General features: G+C 44.8%; 1 protein-coding gene across 1 annotated transcript in view; it reads left to right on the forward strand.

Moving 5' to 3' along the window:
• ZNF217 (zinc finger protein 217) overlaps nucleotides 1-14,688 on the forward strand; it is a 44,442-nt gene extending 29,754 nt beyond the window's left edge. The window contains exons 4-6 of the mRNA XM_060230775.1: nucleotides 761-2,296; nucleotides 6,743-6,869; nucleotides 11,909-14,688. Of these exons, the coding sequence (XP_060086758.1) occupies nucleotides 761-2,296; nucleotides 6,743-6,852 (1,646 nt within the window). The 3' untranslated portion in view covers nucleotides 6,853-6,869; nucleotides 11,909-14,688. The remainder of the gene's footprint in view (nucleotides 1-760; nucleotides 2,297-6,742; nucleotides 6,870-11,908) is intronic.
• Nucleotides 14,689-17,314: the final 2,626 nt, after the last annotated feature.

The raw sequence follows: 17,314 nt of genomic DNA on the forward strand, positions 1-17,314 counted from the left end.
GATGTGTGTCGTTTTATTTTGCTATATGGCTTAAAACAGGGGTGACAAACTCATTTTGTTATGAGGGCCGAATCTGACATAAATGAGACCTTGTCAGACTGGACCATGTCGGGCCGGGCCTTGTGTGTAGGTAGCACACAACTTTATAAAGGACACAGACAAATACAATTAAAGATTTTTTTAAAAAAGAAACATGCTTTAAACTTTAGCACTCGTTGGTCTTAAAGGTGCTTTCTTTGTATTTCTCCCATGGGATCCAGGGAACTAGGCAAAAGAAGCTCTGGCTCTTTCCTTCCTTCCCCAGGGGACCAGGAGGGAGAGGAACCTCAGCCAATAGAAGGAAGAGAAGCTTGGCTCAGTAGCTCTGCCTTCCCCCCACTTTCTCTCCAAGGGAAGAGCCTCAGTCAATGGAGAAAACAGAGCTTTTGCTCTGATTGAGCAAGCCTGGCAAAATAAGCTGTTATGCAGAAGGAAGCAAGAGAGGGGAGGAAGGAAGCAGATGACAGCCAGTCACTTGGGGGCCTGATAGGAGCCCTCTGGTGGGCTGATTTGACCCCCCAGGCCACATGTTTGACACTCCTGGCTTAAAACAGCCCTCAGTGCAGTTATGAGGCCTGCTCAAACAAGAGCCTGGTAACAGGGAGGCTCTAGGCAGGGGGAGAGAGGAGGAAGTTTTTGAGAAAGTAGCATTTCAAAATGCTTAGTACTCTTGTAAAAAGCAGAATTAATAGTGCTGACTCCTGATTCACAACTCTTCCAGGTGAAAAACCGTACAAATGTGAATTTTGTGAGTATGCAGCAGCCCAGAAAACATCTTTGCGGTATCACTTGGAGAGACATCACAAGGACAAGAACATGGAAGCTGTGGCCGATGTGAAAAACGACCCTAAAGATTTGTTACCTACTCAGGAGATGGGCTTCTTACCAATCCCCAGTGGTGCTCCAGAAACCAAAAATCTGAAAAGGCTCCTTGAAGATGCCAAAGACGGTAAAGGAAGCCCACCTGCAAAGCAGCAGAAGGAGACCCTTTTCTCCTTTCAGAGCACATCCAACAGTGTAACTCAGGACACAAATATAGGTGCTGATTGTAGTGGCTTAAAAGAGGCCGTACCAGTTCCCTGCCTTGAAAAGCTGAAATCTGGCGAGAGAATGATGGAACCTCAGGCAAGTAATTACATGACCGATAGGCCTGAGACAAGGAGCTCTGCGTTGCAAGACAGCGTGCTTTGTCACGGTACTCAGAAAGTTAGAACAAACATGGATCTTCGGAGAGATGCCTCAGAAGACTCGAAATGCAAGCTTATAGCTCAAGAGAAGCCTTTAAATCTATCCACTGGATCGTCCCAAGATGCATCGGTGATCTCTCTCTGTCGAGGATCTTTAGCAACCAGCACCTGCCCTTTTTGTACTTACCGGACGTTATATCCAGAGGTCCTGATAATGCATCAGCGGTTGACACACAAATATAACCCTGAGACTTCTAATAAGAACGGTGTCCGGAACAGGGCAGCTCTTAAAGCTAGGCGGACTGGATGCCCCCCATTTCTTTTGGGCAAAGATGTGCTCCCCCTGCCTCTTCACCCAGTGAAAACCAAGGCTTCCCTGCCTGCCCAGTCAAAGTCCTCACACATGGAAAAGGCTAAACAGTGTCCCGCCGTGCAGAGCAAAGCACCCATTCCTCCAGGGCTTGGCTCCAGTAACTCATCTCCAAGCAACTTGAAATCGGGCAAACTGCAGGTGGTCGGTGTTTCGGCGAATAGCTTCAGGAATCATGAAATGCACCCTGCTTCTAGCAGCGTCATGGTACAGGATCGAGGGAGAAAGCTGGACTCTAAAACCAGGTGCTTGGCTTCTCAGTCAAGCGTAGGGAGTACTAACATCAATGGCTCTCTCGAGACGTCTGTGAACGAAGCAGCCTGGCCAAGTAGTCGGGGAATAGAATTTCTCAGTAGCAGACCCAAAGGGAATACAAACTTGGAGTTTGACGGACCCTCCTCTAAAAGAACAAGACCTAATCTCTTGGCTCCAGAACAAACGGACTCTGCTCTTTATCGGAGAGGAAACGATTCGAGCAGGATTCATATAGCGGGCAGATATGCCAATCTGCTACCTCAGGAATGTGCACACACCAAACCTGCATCCTCTTTCCTGCCTGCCAAGCAAGGGCTCATGAGCGCTGAAGTAGATGCTATAAATCCTGTGACTATCCTAAAGCCATATGAAACGTACGGTCCTGGCCCCTATTACAGTTCCTGCGGATCGAGCAGCGGCCAGCTTCCTAGCTCTTCGAAAGAAGGTATGCTCTTGATAGCTTTCATGATTCTATAGGAAAAGGTGCTTTAAAACAATAGTGTCTTCTGGTTCTACCAATGAAATGGTATTGGGTTAGGCACTGGCACTGGTTAGCGGAGACACAATTGATGTTTCTCCAGCCTTTTGAGTTAAAAATGTAAGAAGAGTTCTGTTGGACCAGACCAGTGGCCCATCTAGTCCAGCATCCTGTCTCACAGCAGTTCCTCTGGAGGACCAACAGCAGGGCATAGAGGCTGAGGCCTTCCCCTGATGTTGCCTCCTGGCTCTGGGATTCAGAGATTCAGTGCCTCTGCATATGGAGGTTCCCCCTCAGTCACGATGGCTAGTAGCCGCTGATAGATCTATGCTCTATGAATCTATCTAATCCCCTTTTAAAGCCATTTATTCCTGTGGCCATCCTCTGGCAGTGAATTCCACATTTTAATCACACTCTGTGTAAAAGAAGTTTCCCCTTTTGTCCATCCTAAACCTACTGCCCATCAGTTTGGTGTAGTGGTTAGGTGTGCGGACTCTTATCTGGGAGAACCGGGTTTGATCCCTCACTCCTTCATTTGCACCTGCTGGAATGGCCTTGGGTCAGCCATAGCTTTCGTAGGAGTTGTCCTTGAAAGGGCAGCTGCTATAAGATCCCTCTCGGCCCCACCCACCTCTCAGGGTGTCTGTTGTGAGGGAGGAAGGTAGTGGAGATTGTGACCGTTCTGAGACTCAGATTCAGAGTATAGGGCGGGATATAAATCTAATATCAGCTTCATTGGATCGATGCCCTCGTTCTAGTATTTGCAGAGAGGGATAAAAATTTCTCTTTGTCAACTCTCTCCATCCCGCTTAATCCTCAGTAAATTTTCAGGTGTCCTGGAAAGTGACCCAGGGCTTCTTACTAGGCCTGTTTCATTCGTCTGAAAATGCTGAAGTGCATAATTGGATCCGCCCGAGTATCTTTTAATCTGTGCAGAGTGGAAATGGAGACAGCAGCAGAACCATTCGTTAATCCAATACAGGGATTTATTTTTATTTGCATTGAGCAAATATTTGTATACTGCTTTAACATTCCCAAATTCATAAAATATCCAGGGTAACTGGTTGGCCCACTGCGTGACACAGGATGCTGTACTAGATCAACCACCGATGCATTCCAGCAGTTTATTAAGTCCCTGGCCGTTTTCCCACTTACCTTACCCCGGAGCGACGTCCCTCTTCACCGCGCTGCGTCTGCACGGATTTTGCACAAACTGCTGCGCAGCACCAGGAAGAGCCGCGTAGTCCCGGGGCTTTTGCGTCGCAAATGTAAACCGCCAAAAAGCAGGTTTACATTTGCGACGCAAAAGCCCCGGGACTATGCGGCTCTTCCTGGTGCTGCGCAGCAGTTTGTGCGAAATCCGCGCAGACGCAGCGCGGTGAAGAGGGACGTCGCTCCGGGGTAAGGTAAGTGGGAAAACAGCCCCTGTGTCTGCGGAAAAGCGCTATTGGATCCACCCCAACCATTTTGCTACCACTTAGACTTTTTTCTTTACAGTTAGATACTTAATGGTTTTTAGCATCATAAGGAAAAATCCAGCTCCCAGATACTGGAGCACTCACAGTTTTCAGACTTTTTATCTCCTAGTAAAACCCATAGTTTACAAGAGAGAATTGGTATTCTGTCACTGACCAGTTGCCAAATACACAGGTTCCACTATGTTCTTATCCTGTTATTTCAAAAAGCTTTTTGTGGAGATCCCATTTATCTTGCACCGTGGCAGCCTAGATGCTGCTAGGCTGCAGAATCAGATAGGCATGCCTTCTTGGACAGGCTCTGATCAGTTTGGTGTAATGGTTAAGTGTGCGGACTCTTATCTGGGAGAACCAGGTTTGATTCCCCACTCCTCCACTTACGGCTGCTGGAATGGCCTTGGGTTAGCCATAGCTGTTGCAGGAGTTGTCCTTGAAAGGGCAGCTGCTGTGAGAGCCCTCTCAGCTCACAGAGTGTTTGTTGTGGGGGGAGAAGATATAGGAGATTGTAAGCTGCTCTGAGTCTCTGATTCAGAGAGAAGGGCGGGGTATAAATCTGCAGCCTCCTTCTTCCTTGGCTTGGCTTGCAGTGTTGCAGCAGCCTGGGGTCCCGCACTGTCCATTGGGAATAAAAATGCTTAGGTCACTCATCCCTGGCTCTGCTTTTCAGAGCCCAGGGCAGCAGGGGGTTGGTACTGTGCTGCACTGAGCAGTGGTTTGGACTAGCTGGCTTCTGTGGCCCCTTTCAACTGTATGAATTTCAGGGCAGAACAGTTGTTTTCTGAGATCTGCTACCTGTTGTCTTTCATGCAGTCACTTCCATGTTCAGCTGGCCTTGGAAGTTGTGTCTGTTGTACGGTTGTGTAGCTATAGGAAGAAAGGATTTCAGTTGGGTAAGCCTGGAAGGGTTTCAGGTGAGCAGCCATGTTGGTCTGCAGCAAGACTCAAGTCCAGTAGCACCTTCAGGCTCCACCAACAAGAGTTCCAAAGTATAAGCTCCCTTAATCGGGACGGGATAGCCACACACAGTCTTGCATTTTACATAATATTAGAAAATTAGGGAAGCTGCATGTGGTCCTAATGAAGGGTTTACACAGGTTGGTGCTGTGGCATTTGCCCCCCTAGCATGGTTTCTGCCAGAACAGGATCTCGCTGGAGGCCTGCCTGTCTTTGGGTTAGTTCTTGTGTTACAGGAGTGAGCTGGTATCTGCTGTTCCATAGCTCCATATTATGTTCCACCAGCAACCTAGGTGAGGCAGGATCATGTAAGAACTGCCATGCCAATGTTGTGCTCACCTGAATCTGCCCGTCTGCTTGATTTTGACATTCCTATGTACTGGAGTGTGATGTGAATGTCTTTTTTTATGGTGTAAAAAATGGTTTTATGGTTTCTTTTTTTATGGTGTAAATATAGATGGCAAACACAAGACAAAAGATCTGCTCATGATAATTTTTTTTGCCTCCGGCCCAGGCTTGAGTTAGATGGCTGCTTACTCCAGTCCCGTGTCTTCTAGAATTAGCGTTACGGGTCCCCATCAGAGAATTGGGGGTTGGGGGGAGGGTTGCCAGGTCCAGGTTGGGAAACATCTGAAGATTTGGGGATGGAGCTTGTGGGGTGGGGCAGGGGGCTCAATGGGGTACAAAATTCTGAGGCTAGGCATAAAATTGGCTTACTCCTGGAAAGTTATTTCATCCATGGGGCAGAGCCAGTTTGGTGTAGCGGTTGTGGACTCTTATCTGGGAGAACCAGGTTTGATTCCCCACTTCTTCACATGCAGCTGCTGATGTGGCCTTGAGTCAGTCACAAGTTCTCACAGGGCTGTTTCTCTCAAGAGCAGTTTCTGTCAGCACTCTCAGCTCCACCTACTTAACATGGTGTCTGTTGTGGGGAGGGGAAGGGAAAGGAGACTTTAAGCTGTTCTGAGACTCCTTTGGGTAGTGAAGGGTGGGGTATAAATCTAGTCTCCTCCTCCTCTTCCTCTTCCTCAGGCGTGTGCTGCCTTGGGAAACTTATTTATTTGTTTAAAATATTGATTTCAAGATTCCATACGCAAAGCTGCTTTTCATAGTCCACATGTTTCAGAAGCAGTTTGCTCTGTAAGAGGTAGTGAATGGCCACAAACATAGATAGCTTTAAAAGGGGGTTAGGGTACCTGGTCCCTCCTAGCTACTGGCTGGGGATGATGGAATAGGGTTGCCTGATCTTGACTGGGGAACTCCTGGAGGTTTGGGGAAGAGCCTGAAGAGGACAGGGACCTTAGTGGGTTACAGTTTCAGAGTCCACCCTCCAAAGCCTCCATTTTCTTCAGAGGAACTGATCTCTGCAGCCTGGAGATGAGCATAATTCCAGGGGACCCACAGAAGGCTGGCATCCCTAGACTCTGTCATTGGCTACTAGCCGTTGTAAGTAAAGACAGTAAACCTCTGAATGCTAGAGCTAAAAGGCAGCAGCATCAGGGGAAAGCCTTAGCCTATACACCCTGTTTGTTTGGCCCTTCAGGGCAACTGGTTTGGCTGCTGTGTGAAACAGAATGCTGGACTAGACGGACTGCAGGTCTGATCCAGCGGGGCTGTGAAGCGTATGGAGCTGTAAGAGGGAAAACAGGCCTGTGGTTCTCTGGAAAGCGTGGATTCCCTGAGATCATTATTCTGTGGGTCCTGGCCTACATGTTTCTGTGGGGCAGAAGATGTACATTCTCATCTAAAGGCATGTTCTGATTTGCAATAGCTCTCCATGTTATGCTTCTAAACTTTGGTTGATAAGATGCTCTCTTGTGAGTAATCTTTCATGTAGATGCAAAAAGGAGGCACATTCTGAGCTTGAGCAACGGTGGGCAAAAAGTCCCTGAATCGATTCCAGGAAACAATTAGAATAAGCAATTGCAATTGTTGCAAGTATTCTTCATGACGTCTTCAAATACTTGTGTCCCCTCCCCCCCAGGAAAGAGGCCAGTGTCCTATCAACATTTATCCAGCACTATGCTACAAAAGCGAAGTTACGAGAGTCTACTTGGTACTGCGCATTATCGGCCGAATGACAAGAAGACATGAGTTGGCTTGAATGAATGGTGAGCGACATTTTTAAAAACCTCAAATAAATAAAATCCTTGACTGTTGATTTTGGCAAATCCAGCATAGGAGGTATAAAGACATGTCATGTTACTTGTTGATCATCTACTGAGCCTCTTTATTCTGGAAGAATAGAGGCATTATATATTTACCAGTGGTCAGAATTATTTAAAAAAATATGCAAGAGTAAAATAAAGGGTTTCTTATCCAGCATGTTAACTAGACTGGAAGTGTGTTAACCCCTTGAAGTGTACTTGACTATTAGATTCCTTAATGGAAAGCACAGAATCCTTGCTTTAGAGAGCAATCCTAAGCAGGTCTACTCTGAATTCTACTAAGTTTATTCAATAGGGCTTATTCCCAGGAAAGTGCTCTTAGGATTGCACTGTTAAAGTATCTAGTTATGTGTAGTTAACATGAAAGCTAGTGATATCTAATGCTTCTGCTTTCTTTTTTCTGTTTCATTCCGCAAACCCTCTTGGCTTTCTTTAAACTGTTTAAAACTGAATTATGCAGCAATGTTGCACTGTACTAAATGGCTCACAAAGCTACATGGGAAAATTATTAGGGACTGTGGTCTATTCTGCTATGAAACTAGGATCCTACTATGTAATCTTTGCACTGTTTGATGTGTCCTGTTAATACCTGTGCTTTGCTTCAGTTCTGGGTTTTTTTTAGATTTCTGTTTGGTTCTACAACCCAGTTCTTATTTGGTTGTTCATTGAATGCCCCATCCTGTGAACTGTATTGACTCACTTTGTGTAAGCCTCCTTGAGTCCAAGTGGGAAAGGCAGACTATAAATAACATAACTAAAATAAATGGCTGCCTCAGGAGCATTCAGCTAAAATCTGCTCTGCTCTGTGGGTGCAATCTTGCCCCCTTGTATATGTGAGCGAGTAGTTCCAGCACTGCAGCTGTTGTTATGGAAACATGGATCTGCATTCCTAAGAACTTTGGTTGGGCTCCTGTCAAGCAAATGGCTTTAGAACAAAATTTGAGTCCAGTGGCACCTTTAAGAACCAACAGAACAAAGTTTGAGTCCAGTGGCACCTTTAAGACCAACAAAGTTATTACCCTTCAGCGCTATGAGTGACTTTCTAGTTCTGGTGGCAAGCCAGCCAAATTTAGCTAATTTGAGCATAACCCTAAGGTTCCTATCATTCAGAAGATCCTTCAGTTGTTGCATTTGTGATTAAGAGTGGTAGGCAAGATTGCAGGAAAAGGAAGGATTTAACAGTGAATGTTGTATACCTTGCAGTCATACAGGACATGCACTAAAGATTCTATCCCTTCATTACAGCAGGGGCATATACGATCTTCAAAAGGTATTTGGTTATATCTGCCCCCCAAGATTGCAGAAGAGAGGGTGTCTCACCTCATGAAGGTAAAACCAACAAAGTTTAATTCTGGGTATAAGCCTTCATGTGCATGCATGCTAAAAGCTTATACCCAGAACTAAAATTTGTTGGTCTTAAAGGTGCCACTGGACTCAAACTTTGTTCTGTTGTTTCAGATCAATGTGGCTACCTGCCTAAATAATAATAATAATAATAATAATAATAATAATAATCATCATCATCATCATCATCATCATCATCATCATCATTTTTATTTGTATCCCGCCCTCCCCGCCGAAGCAGGCTCAGGGCGGCTAACAACATCAGATCAATACATTAACTTATACAATAATGTTTAAAACAATAACTGGTTTAACAATTTAATTAAGATTCTAAAATTAATAAAATCAATAAAATTAACAACCTGGTGCTATTTCAGCAGATGGTAAATTTACTCAGCAGTCTCTCTTTTTAATCGGTGAAGGCCATCCTGAAGAGGATGGTCTTGCAGGCCCTGCGGAATTGATCAAAATCCCACAGGGCCCGCATTTCTTCCGGGAGCTGGTTCCATAGGTGTGGAGCCACCACAGAGAAGGCCCGTGTGCGGGTACTCTGTAGTTTTACCTCCTTCGGCCCAGGGATAGTCAGCAGGTTCTTCCCTGCTGACCTCAGTGCTCTCTGGGGTTCATGTGGGGAAAGACGGTCCCTCAGGTAGGCAGGTCCTCGGCTATATAGGGCTTTAAAGGTAATGACCAGCACTTTGTAACGAATCTGGTATGTAACTGGTAACCAGTACAGTTCGCGCAGCCCTGGCTGTATGTGCTCCCACTTTGGGAGCCCCAATAACAGCCTAGCAGCCGCGTTCTGCACCAGCTGCAGCTTCCGGGTTTGGCACAGAGGCAGCCCCATGTAGAGGGCGTTACAGTAATCCAGTCTCGAGGTGACCGTTGCATGAATCACTGTTGCCAGGTCCTGACGCTCTAGGAAGGGAGCCCACTGCCTTGCCCACCTCAAATGAAAAATGGCTTTAGAGTCCTGGTCTTGCCCTGTAGTGCTATCTATCATGGCTTGTCCCACACACCTTAAATATTGGCAATGTTCTGGCACTGCTATCTATCAAAAGATATAAAGATACTTTATATTTGGAAGTTTTTCCAGGACCCTTGTTCCTTATCTAATTAACAAACTCTGTGCCTTCCTTTTGCCTTGTTTGACCATGCAACATAAACATGACTTGTGTGCAAGCCATATTGGACTGGCTTTGTGGTTAAAGCTGTAGCATGCTTTAGCATTCCTTAGAGTTGTAGGGAAAAAAAATGCAAGTGTGCATTCTCTGTCCTGGAGTCATCAGCTGCCATTGATAGGGGTGATGATACACTCTTGGGCGATGACATGGTAGTTCTGATTAACTATACCTGTGACTTGCAGGAGAGAAATGAACCGTTGAGTGCCATTTTAGGGGGAGAGGCTTTGTGACCTGTAATGTATCGGTTGGCCCTCAAGAGTATGGCTCCAGTCAGTGCAGTGATGTAGTTTGTTTTATTACTCCTTTTGTGCATGTCCAGAGATAGAAACTTTAGAACATGTGTTCCTAAACTGATCTGCGCTCCATACTCATTGACCCCTGTTTGAGTGAGCAAACAGCAAAGCCCGACAAATATAAAATTGTCTTCCTGTTGTCAACTCAGAACCAATTGGTAATTGAAACTGTTGCATATTTTTTATATTTAGCATCTAAAAAAGGGGTAAAGGTAGTCCCCTGTGTGAGCACCAGTCGTTTCCGACTCTGGGGTGATGTCGCATCACAACGTTTTCAAGGCAGACTATTTACGGGGTGGTTTGCCATTGCCTTCCCCATCTAGCATCTAGGAGGCGCGTAATGTATTTGCAAATTGCCATTTGATGGATGGATTGGTTCCCTGTTATGTTTGATATCATGCCAATAAAGAAGAAGATATTGGATTTATATCCCGCCCTCCACTCCAAAGAGTCTCAGAGCGGCTCACAATCTCCTTTACCTTCCTCCCCCACAACAGACACCCTGTGAGGTGGGTGGGGCTGAGAGGACTCTCAGAGCAGTGCCCTTTCAAGGACAACCTCTGCCAGAGCTATGGCTGACCCAAGGTCATGCTAGCAGGTGCAAGTGGAGGAGTGGGGAATCAAACCTGGTTCTTCTAGATAAGAGTCCGCACACTTAACCACTGCACCAAACTGGCTCTCCTTAAAGGCTATTGAATTGAAATATTACTCCTTTATTTTCTCTGTAGCCTGCCTTTCTCACTGAGACTCAAGGCCCTGTGCCAGATAAGCTAGGGGCCTGTCTCCACAGTCCTAATCCCCACTCACCCATGAAGCTCATGGAGTGACTTGTGGTCAGTCATTCTCTCTCTGCCCAAGCTACTTTGCAGGGTTGTTGTGAGGACGAAATGGAGAGAGCTGTCATAAGCTTTTTGAAGGAAGGGTAGGACAAAAATCTAATAGTCGACTTCTAGACAATAGAACCGGTGCATGACTTTTCCCCTCCTATTTTCTATCACATTTTCCATCTTGCTGTTGAACACTTGAAGCTAGGTTATACTGAATCAGACCCTTGGTCCATCAGAGTCAGTATTGTCTACTCAGACCGGCAGCAGCTCTCCAGGGCCTCAAGTGGAGGTCTCTGAAATCACCTACTACCATATCCTATTAACTGGAGATTAACTCTGGGACCTTCTAGGTGCCAAGCCGATACTCTGCCATTAAGCCCCAGCCCTTCCACTTCTTCTAAGGAGGCCCCAGCCATTTACTACACGGTCCTTCATTTCATCCCCACAACAATCCTGTGATGTAGACTAGACCAAGAGAGAGTGCTTGAGCAAAAATCATGTAATGAGCTTCATGGCTGAATAATGTTTAGCATCAGTTGTCTATGAAAGTATCCGTCTGGTGCAATCCTAAGAAGAGTCACACCTTTTAAAATCCATTGATACCAGTGGGCTTAGAATGGTGCTAGTCTGTTTTGGATTGTACTGCAGCAGACTCTACGCAGGGGTGTTAAACATGCGGCCCGGGGGCTGAATCAGGCCCTCAGAGGGCTCCTATTAGGCCCACGAGCAACTGGCCATCATTTGCTTCCCTCTTGCTCTCTCTTGCTTCCTTCTGCATCACAGCTTGCTTTGTCAAGCTTGCTCAATTGTACAGGAGCTACAGACCAAAACCTCTCTTTTCTCCATTGGCTGAGACTCCTCCCTTGGGGAGGAAGGGGGGAATGGATAGCTTGCTTCAAAAGGAACTCTGTCTTTTTCCTTCCTTCCCCAGAGGACCAGGATGGGGAGGAGCCTCTGCCAATTGAAGAAAGAGAGGCTTGACTCAATAGCTCTGCTGTGCAACTGAGAGAGCCTGGATTGCATGGAAGAGTGACAAAGAAAGCACCTTTAAGACTAACAAGTGCTAATGTTTTAAGCACATTTTATTTTAAGTTTTTAAAAAAATCTTTGTGTTTGTTCGTGTCCTTTGTAAAGTTTATATTTCTGCTATCTGGCATTACCTTTTATGACACACATGGCCCGGCAAGGTCTCATTTATGTCACATTTGGCCCTCGTAATAAATGAGTTTGACACCTCTGTACTACAGAAATTTTTTTTTTAAATTATTTTTATCAATCTGAGTTGTTCCATGCAGCTATTAAAATGCATTGCCTTCTTTGTTTGTGCATTCTAGATAAAAGGCTGCAACTTGGGGATTCTTCGCGGTTCAGTCCTGGAGGAGAATGGACAACAAAAGCTACAAAACTAAACTGTGATTGTACTATGTATAGAGAGAAAACACTACAGTGCTGTAACGGAAGGTGTGATCCCATTTGTACCATGTGGCTGCAAACATGGCCTTCTGAAATGGTGTCAGAGAGAACTGGAAAATGGGTGTATCAATTCTGCTGATCTTGAATAATATTTTTCTTAGAATGATCATAGACCAAATATCCAGCATAAAGTATATTTTTGCATAACTTGAGTGCTGCTGAAGAGAGATCTTTTTGTTTTTTTGGAAGCTGTGTGTAACCCTTGCACCTCAGGTAAATCTGTGCATTAAGTCTGTCTGGTTTCCGTACTGAGAGGCATTTTTTTTAAAAAAAATAAAGGGCAACAGTCTGTCAGATTTTGCTTTGTGCTTTAAACTATGTATATTTTTAAACAATTTCCAGATCAGTTATGTTCTTTATGTTCATCTTATGCACAGTTACAGTACTCCAGAGTAGGTCAGGGATGTTGACACCAAATAAGGATGATACGCTCTTCTACAATAAGTTTTACTTCCTCTAACTGATGTCGATTCCCAAATAGCCACTCTCAAAATTCAGAGTGTATTTCTGAAAAAGGGAAGAAGATCCCCCCCACCCTTTGCCATTTGGTCTCAATCCTTTCCTTACTGTGTGAGCTTTGAGGGTGCTTAGTTGAATGCTCTCAATCCTTCTAGGTGTTCTGGAGAGTCTACATGACACACATTTAATTTGTCGCTTACCTCTTCCTAAATATTCAGCTACACGCACAAGGCCCACGAGCGTCCCATAGCTTATGTTGGAATATTCAGTGAAAGTTCCCGCTCTACTGAATCTTGTTGATATGGGAGCCCATAGATATATGCAGCCAGTTAACTAAGGGCACAACCCATTCCCCTTTGCAGGTTGCCCAAACAGTCCAGTGTTCCTACAGGGCACAATGCAACCGCCATCTCTGTTCCTTCCCCAAGCCTGAGCATGTTTAGCACTGGGCGCATTACCATGCTTCCAGCCAGTGCCTTTGGTGGGAGGCATGTGGCCCAATAACTCCATTTCTCCTTAATGTAGGCTACTCATCTGACCATTCCTATTGGCAGGTCCAGCAATCAGCACGCTTCAGCATTCCATCAACCTAAGCCAATGCGTGGACAGGTGGGAGGGCTTAATGATTTCCCTATGGGAATCCTGTCTTGCACAGATAGGTTTGTGAACTGTGCATATAATAAGGTGAGAGATCCTGCTCCAAATTATGTTCATATCTTTTATCTAATATTAGTTACTTGACTGGAGGGGGGGAAGGTTATCCTGCTGTGTGTGACTGAATATTGAACAGGAGACTTGACCTTTGTGTTTCATGTTCTGAACAACTTGTGTGTGAAAGGTCCTAGTGACTGCTTAGAAGAAGTGGAGGGGGGAAAACAGATTTTGGCTTCCACTTGTTCCAGGACAAAATGGTTTCAAAAATATTTTTTGCACTGTTTCTTTCCTTTGTATCAGATGTAAAATAGCAAAGCGTCGATGTCCCCGGAGGTTTGTCCTCCTCTTTCTTCCCCTTCGCCCCCCCAGTATGCAACTTGGAGACATTTTAAATTTATGTCTTACTTCCCGTGTATTAAGGAATATATAATTTTGATGTCTCTGTAAAACTGGCAATGTCATGAAGTGCTGCGTATCAGGAAACTGTACACAATTTCCCCTTTTCCTGTTCATAAGCTGAGCCATATGTACATAAAATCTAGATGTGCGTTTTCTTAGTTTTGCACTTTTTGTAGTCTATTTTTCAAAGATGAATTCACATGGAAGATGGTTAATCTATTTTTGCCGATCCTTTGAGGCTTATATCGAATGTGTTCTATAACTTGCCTGTTCTGTTCCTTTCAAAAGTAACGTCTCTTTAAAGAAAAATAATAATAAAAAAGACCAGGGTCTGTGTTTAATGAACATCACCAAACCAGTTTTTAAAAATAATCTCTCGTTTGTGTTGGTGCCGTTTTTCAGAAGCTTTGGGGTGGGGTTTTTTCCTGAGGGGACGGGAGGGAGCAAAGAAGAAAGCAGTTCGTGGCTTCTGAACATGACTCGGGGACTCCTCTCCCGTCTGGTGCGTGAAGACAGCCAATCTGGCAACAGTTCCTTCCTGCCCCATAAAGCTAAATACCCCAAACTCTGGCTTCTTGTCATGCCACCGTTACCCCCAGATTCCCAGAGGAAAGATGTGGCGGGACTGCAGGAACCTTAGCATGGGCTCCTCTTATGCAGCCCCACATTTCTGCTGCTGCTTTCACAGTGCAAGTGGCAGCAGATCCCACGCTGTGCAGGGTAACAAAAGAAGGGGACTTTGCCTCCAGCCTTATGGCCCATTCCACCCAAGCATTTCTGCACAGAAGTGCCCTGGCAATCCAGCCAAAAAGAATGGAGGATTTGCTGGGCGAATGCATTGAAGGTTGCACCCTTGGTCTAGAGGATAGGTTTTGCCCATCAGTATTAACTATGGGATACTACTGGTTTTCCCCCCTTGTTTTATTTTCACTGGCAATTAGTATACCGGTACAAGTTGTTGCTTTGTTATATTTATTTCCTTCCACTTTGATTTATTTTAATTGTGAAACCTTTAAGTTGTCAAGCTGTAGACACCGTACAAGTCATTTAATTTATGATGTGTTTTCAGTTTAGCAGAATACTGTTATTACACGTGGATGTAAATATAGACTTGGTGTTTTTGCAAATACCCTTGTCGTCCTTGTGTTTTGTTTTTTGTTTTTTTTTTAAATCTGAAGATGTTTAAATATACTTTCTGCTTTGTTGGGTATGCTTTGATGATGCTGGTGCGATTTTTATTTTTTTATTTTTTGTCTAAATGCTGGTTGCATGCCATTTCAAAGATTCAGCTAGCTTCCTGAAAGTTGGTTTTGGAAGGGTGTAGCCTGTTAGAGGGAAGATGGATGGAGGGGTGGGGCTCTTCCTCCTTTCCCAAAGCATCATAATTTGTGAACCTGTCTAAGAATGATAGAAAGTGTTTAGAACATAAGAACATAAGAGAAGCCATGTTGGATCAGGCCAATAGCCCATCCAGTCCAACACTCTGTGTCACACAGTGGCCCAAAAACCCAGGGCCATCAGGAAATCCACCAGTGGGGCCAGGACACCAGAAGCCCTCCCACTGTGCCCCCAAGCACCAAGAATTCAGAGCACCTGGATCCATCTGCTTGGTTTTTTAAACTGGAAATGCCAGAGATTGAACCTGGGGCCTTCTGCATGCCAAGCAGATGCTCTACCACCAAACCATGACCCTTCCCCCTTTCTTGATAGAAATCTCCCTCCAGTTGATTCTAGCCCAAGCAGGAGGAAAGACACATTAAGAGAAGCCATGTTGGATCAGGCCAATGGCCCATCCAGTCCAACACTCTGTATCACACAGTGGCCAAAAAAGCCAGGTGCCATCAGGAGGTTCATCAGTAGGGTCAGGACACTAGAATCCCTCACACTGTTCCCCTCCCAAGCACCAAGAATACAGAGCATCACTTGCCCCAGACAGAGAGTTCCAACAATATGCTGTGGCCAATAACCACTGATGGACCTCTGCTCGATATGTTTATCCAATCCCTTCTTGCAACTGGCTATGCTTGTAGTCGCCACCACCTGTGGCAGTGAATTTCACATGTTGATCACTCTTTGGATGAAGAAGTACTTCCTTTAAATCATCCATTCATGATCCACCACACTTTGGAGAGTATTTTGAACAAACAAGTGCTTAAAATCCCACAACAGCAATAGGTGCCTTCTTTCTGTATCATTTCCTAAGACTTCAGGAAAAGAGGTGTCTAGTCATTCAACCCTACCCCCGGTAATAAAAGAAACAAATCCCTCTCTTCAGTTTGCAAATATTTCAACCGAGTAACTGAGTTTCAGTGCAGGACTCAAGGGGAAGGTGTCACAATTTTCCGTCTCTCCTGCCCTCCTTGAATGCAGATGTAGGAATTGAGCTGGTGTGTTCAACTTGGAATTAAAATGGTCTACCTGACATACTTTCATCCTAAAATATTGATGACTGATGGCATGTTCTCTTGTGTCCTAAAACCTTTTGCAGACTATCACTTCTGAGACAGAATGCATACTAAGATTCTGGACAAAGACATGTCAGGACAGTATAGTCTCCACAAGATTTTTCTCCCCCACACAGTGAAGTGCAGATTTCTCTTCTGTTTTGATAGATGCGCATGCTGATTGGTATCTCCAGACCTTACTTTAGTCCTTGTGGCTGCCTCTCCCCAGGAGGAGTTCTTCTAGTGACGTGCTTGTCCGTTGCTTTAATCTCTTTATAAAGGACAGCCTGTACAATTATACATTTGAAAATTCACTTTGCATCTCTTTATTTTGAAAGAAGCTGTTCTTCAGATTGCAAAAATAGTTCTGAGCATGGGATAGGGTGCCACGATGACACGGTTAGCAGCCAATCGTCACTGAGCGTCGTCAGCTCCTGCAAAGCCAGTTTCCGCTGAGCTGACTTGCAGAGATGAATCCATCTGCTTGGAAGGGGGCTGTATGTGCTTGCAGTGTGAAGGCTGCTGTTTTTGACATAGGTTTGTGTCACCCATCATGTCATTCCAGCATCTCAGTGTTTCAAGGCAGACGACAAGCTCCAAATAAAAGAGAATGCGGGACACAGAAGTGAAATCAAAGGCCTCATGCTGCATGGCCAATTAGTTCTTAGTGAAGGATAATCTTGGCACAATTAAAATTTCCAAACAGGTTGCTGAAAAAAGAAAAAAGTTGGCTTTTTATTTATATATATATATATATATATATATATATATATATATATATATATATATATATATATATATATATATATATATATATATATATATATATATATATATATGTGTGTTATATAGAACTGTAACTTCTATTTAGCAGTCAGCATCTGTCTCTTTGCTGTCACTCACCCGAGCAGCACTTCTGAAGGTGCGTTCTTGAGATCAGCAGCTTTTAGAACTAATTTCAAAGCATTCCAGGTGATGCAAACAGTTCAGACAGTGTGTTTTTTGACCTGCGAGTTCAGTCAAGCCTTTCCTTAGCTCCCTTTCTGATATTTTCAGGTATGTGACGTGCCCTCATACGGGGCGAGGGAGGGGGGGAGCTGTAAAGGTGCTGAAAAGCTGCGTGAAGCCGAATCTTTCCTGAAAACTGACATTTGCACCGAAGGTGGTGACACATCTTTTCAGTCTTCTTGTGGTTGTTTGGATCGCTGCCAGAAAGAAACCCTGGGGCCTAAAACGTTCCTGCTGTATCCAGGGGGCTGCTTCATACAAGTACCAGTTTTACGCATGCTACAAATGGATGCAGAGAGGCTT

Source organism: Heteronotia binoei, chromosome 2 (genome assembly GCF_032191835.1).
Source record: "Heteronotia binoei isolate CCM8104 ecotype False Entrance Well chromosome 2, APGP_CSIRO_Hbin_v1, whole genome shotgun sequence".
NCBI lineage: Eukaryota > Metazoa > Chordata > Lepidosauria > Squamata > Gekkonidae > Heteronotia > Heteronotia binoei.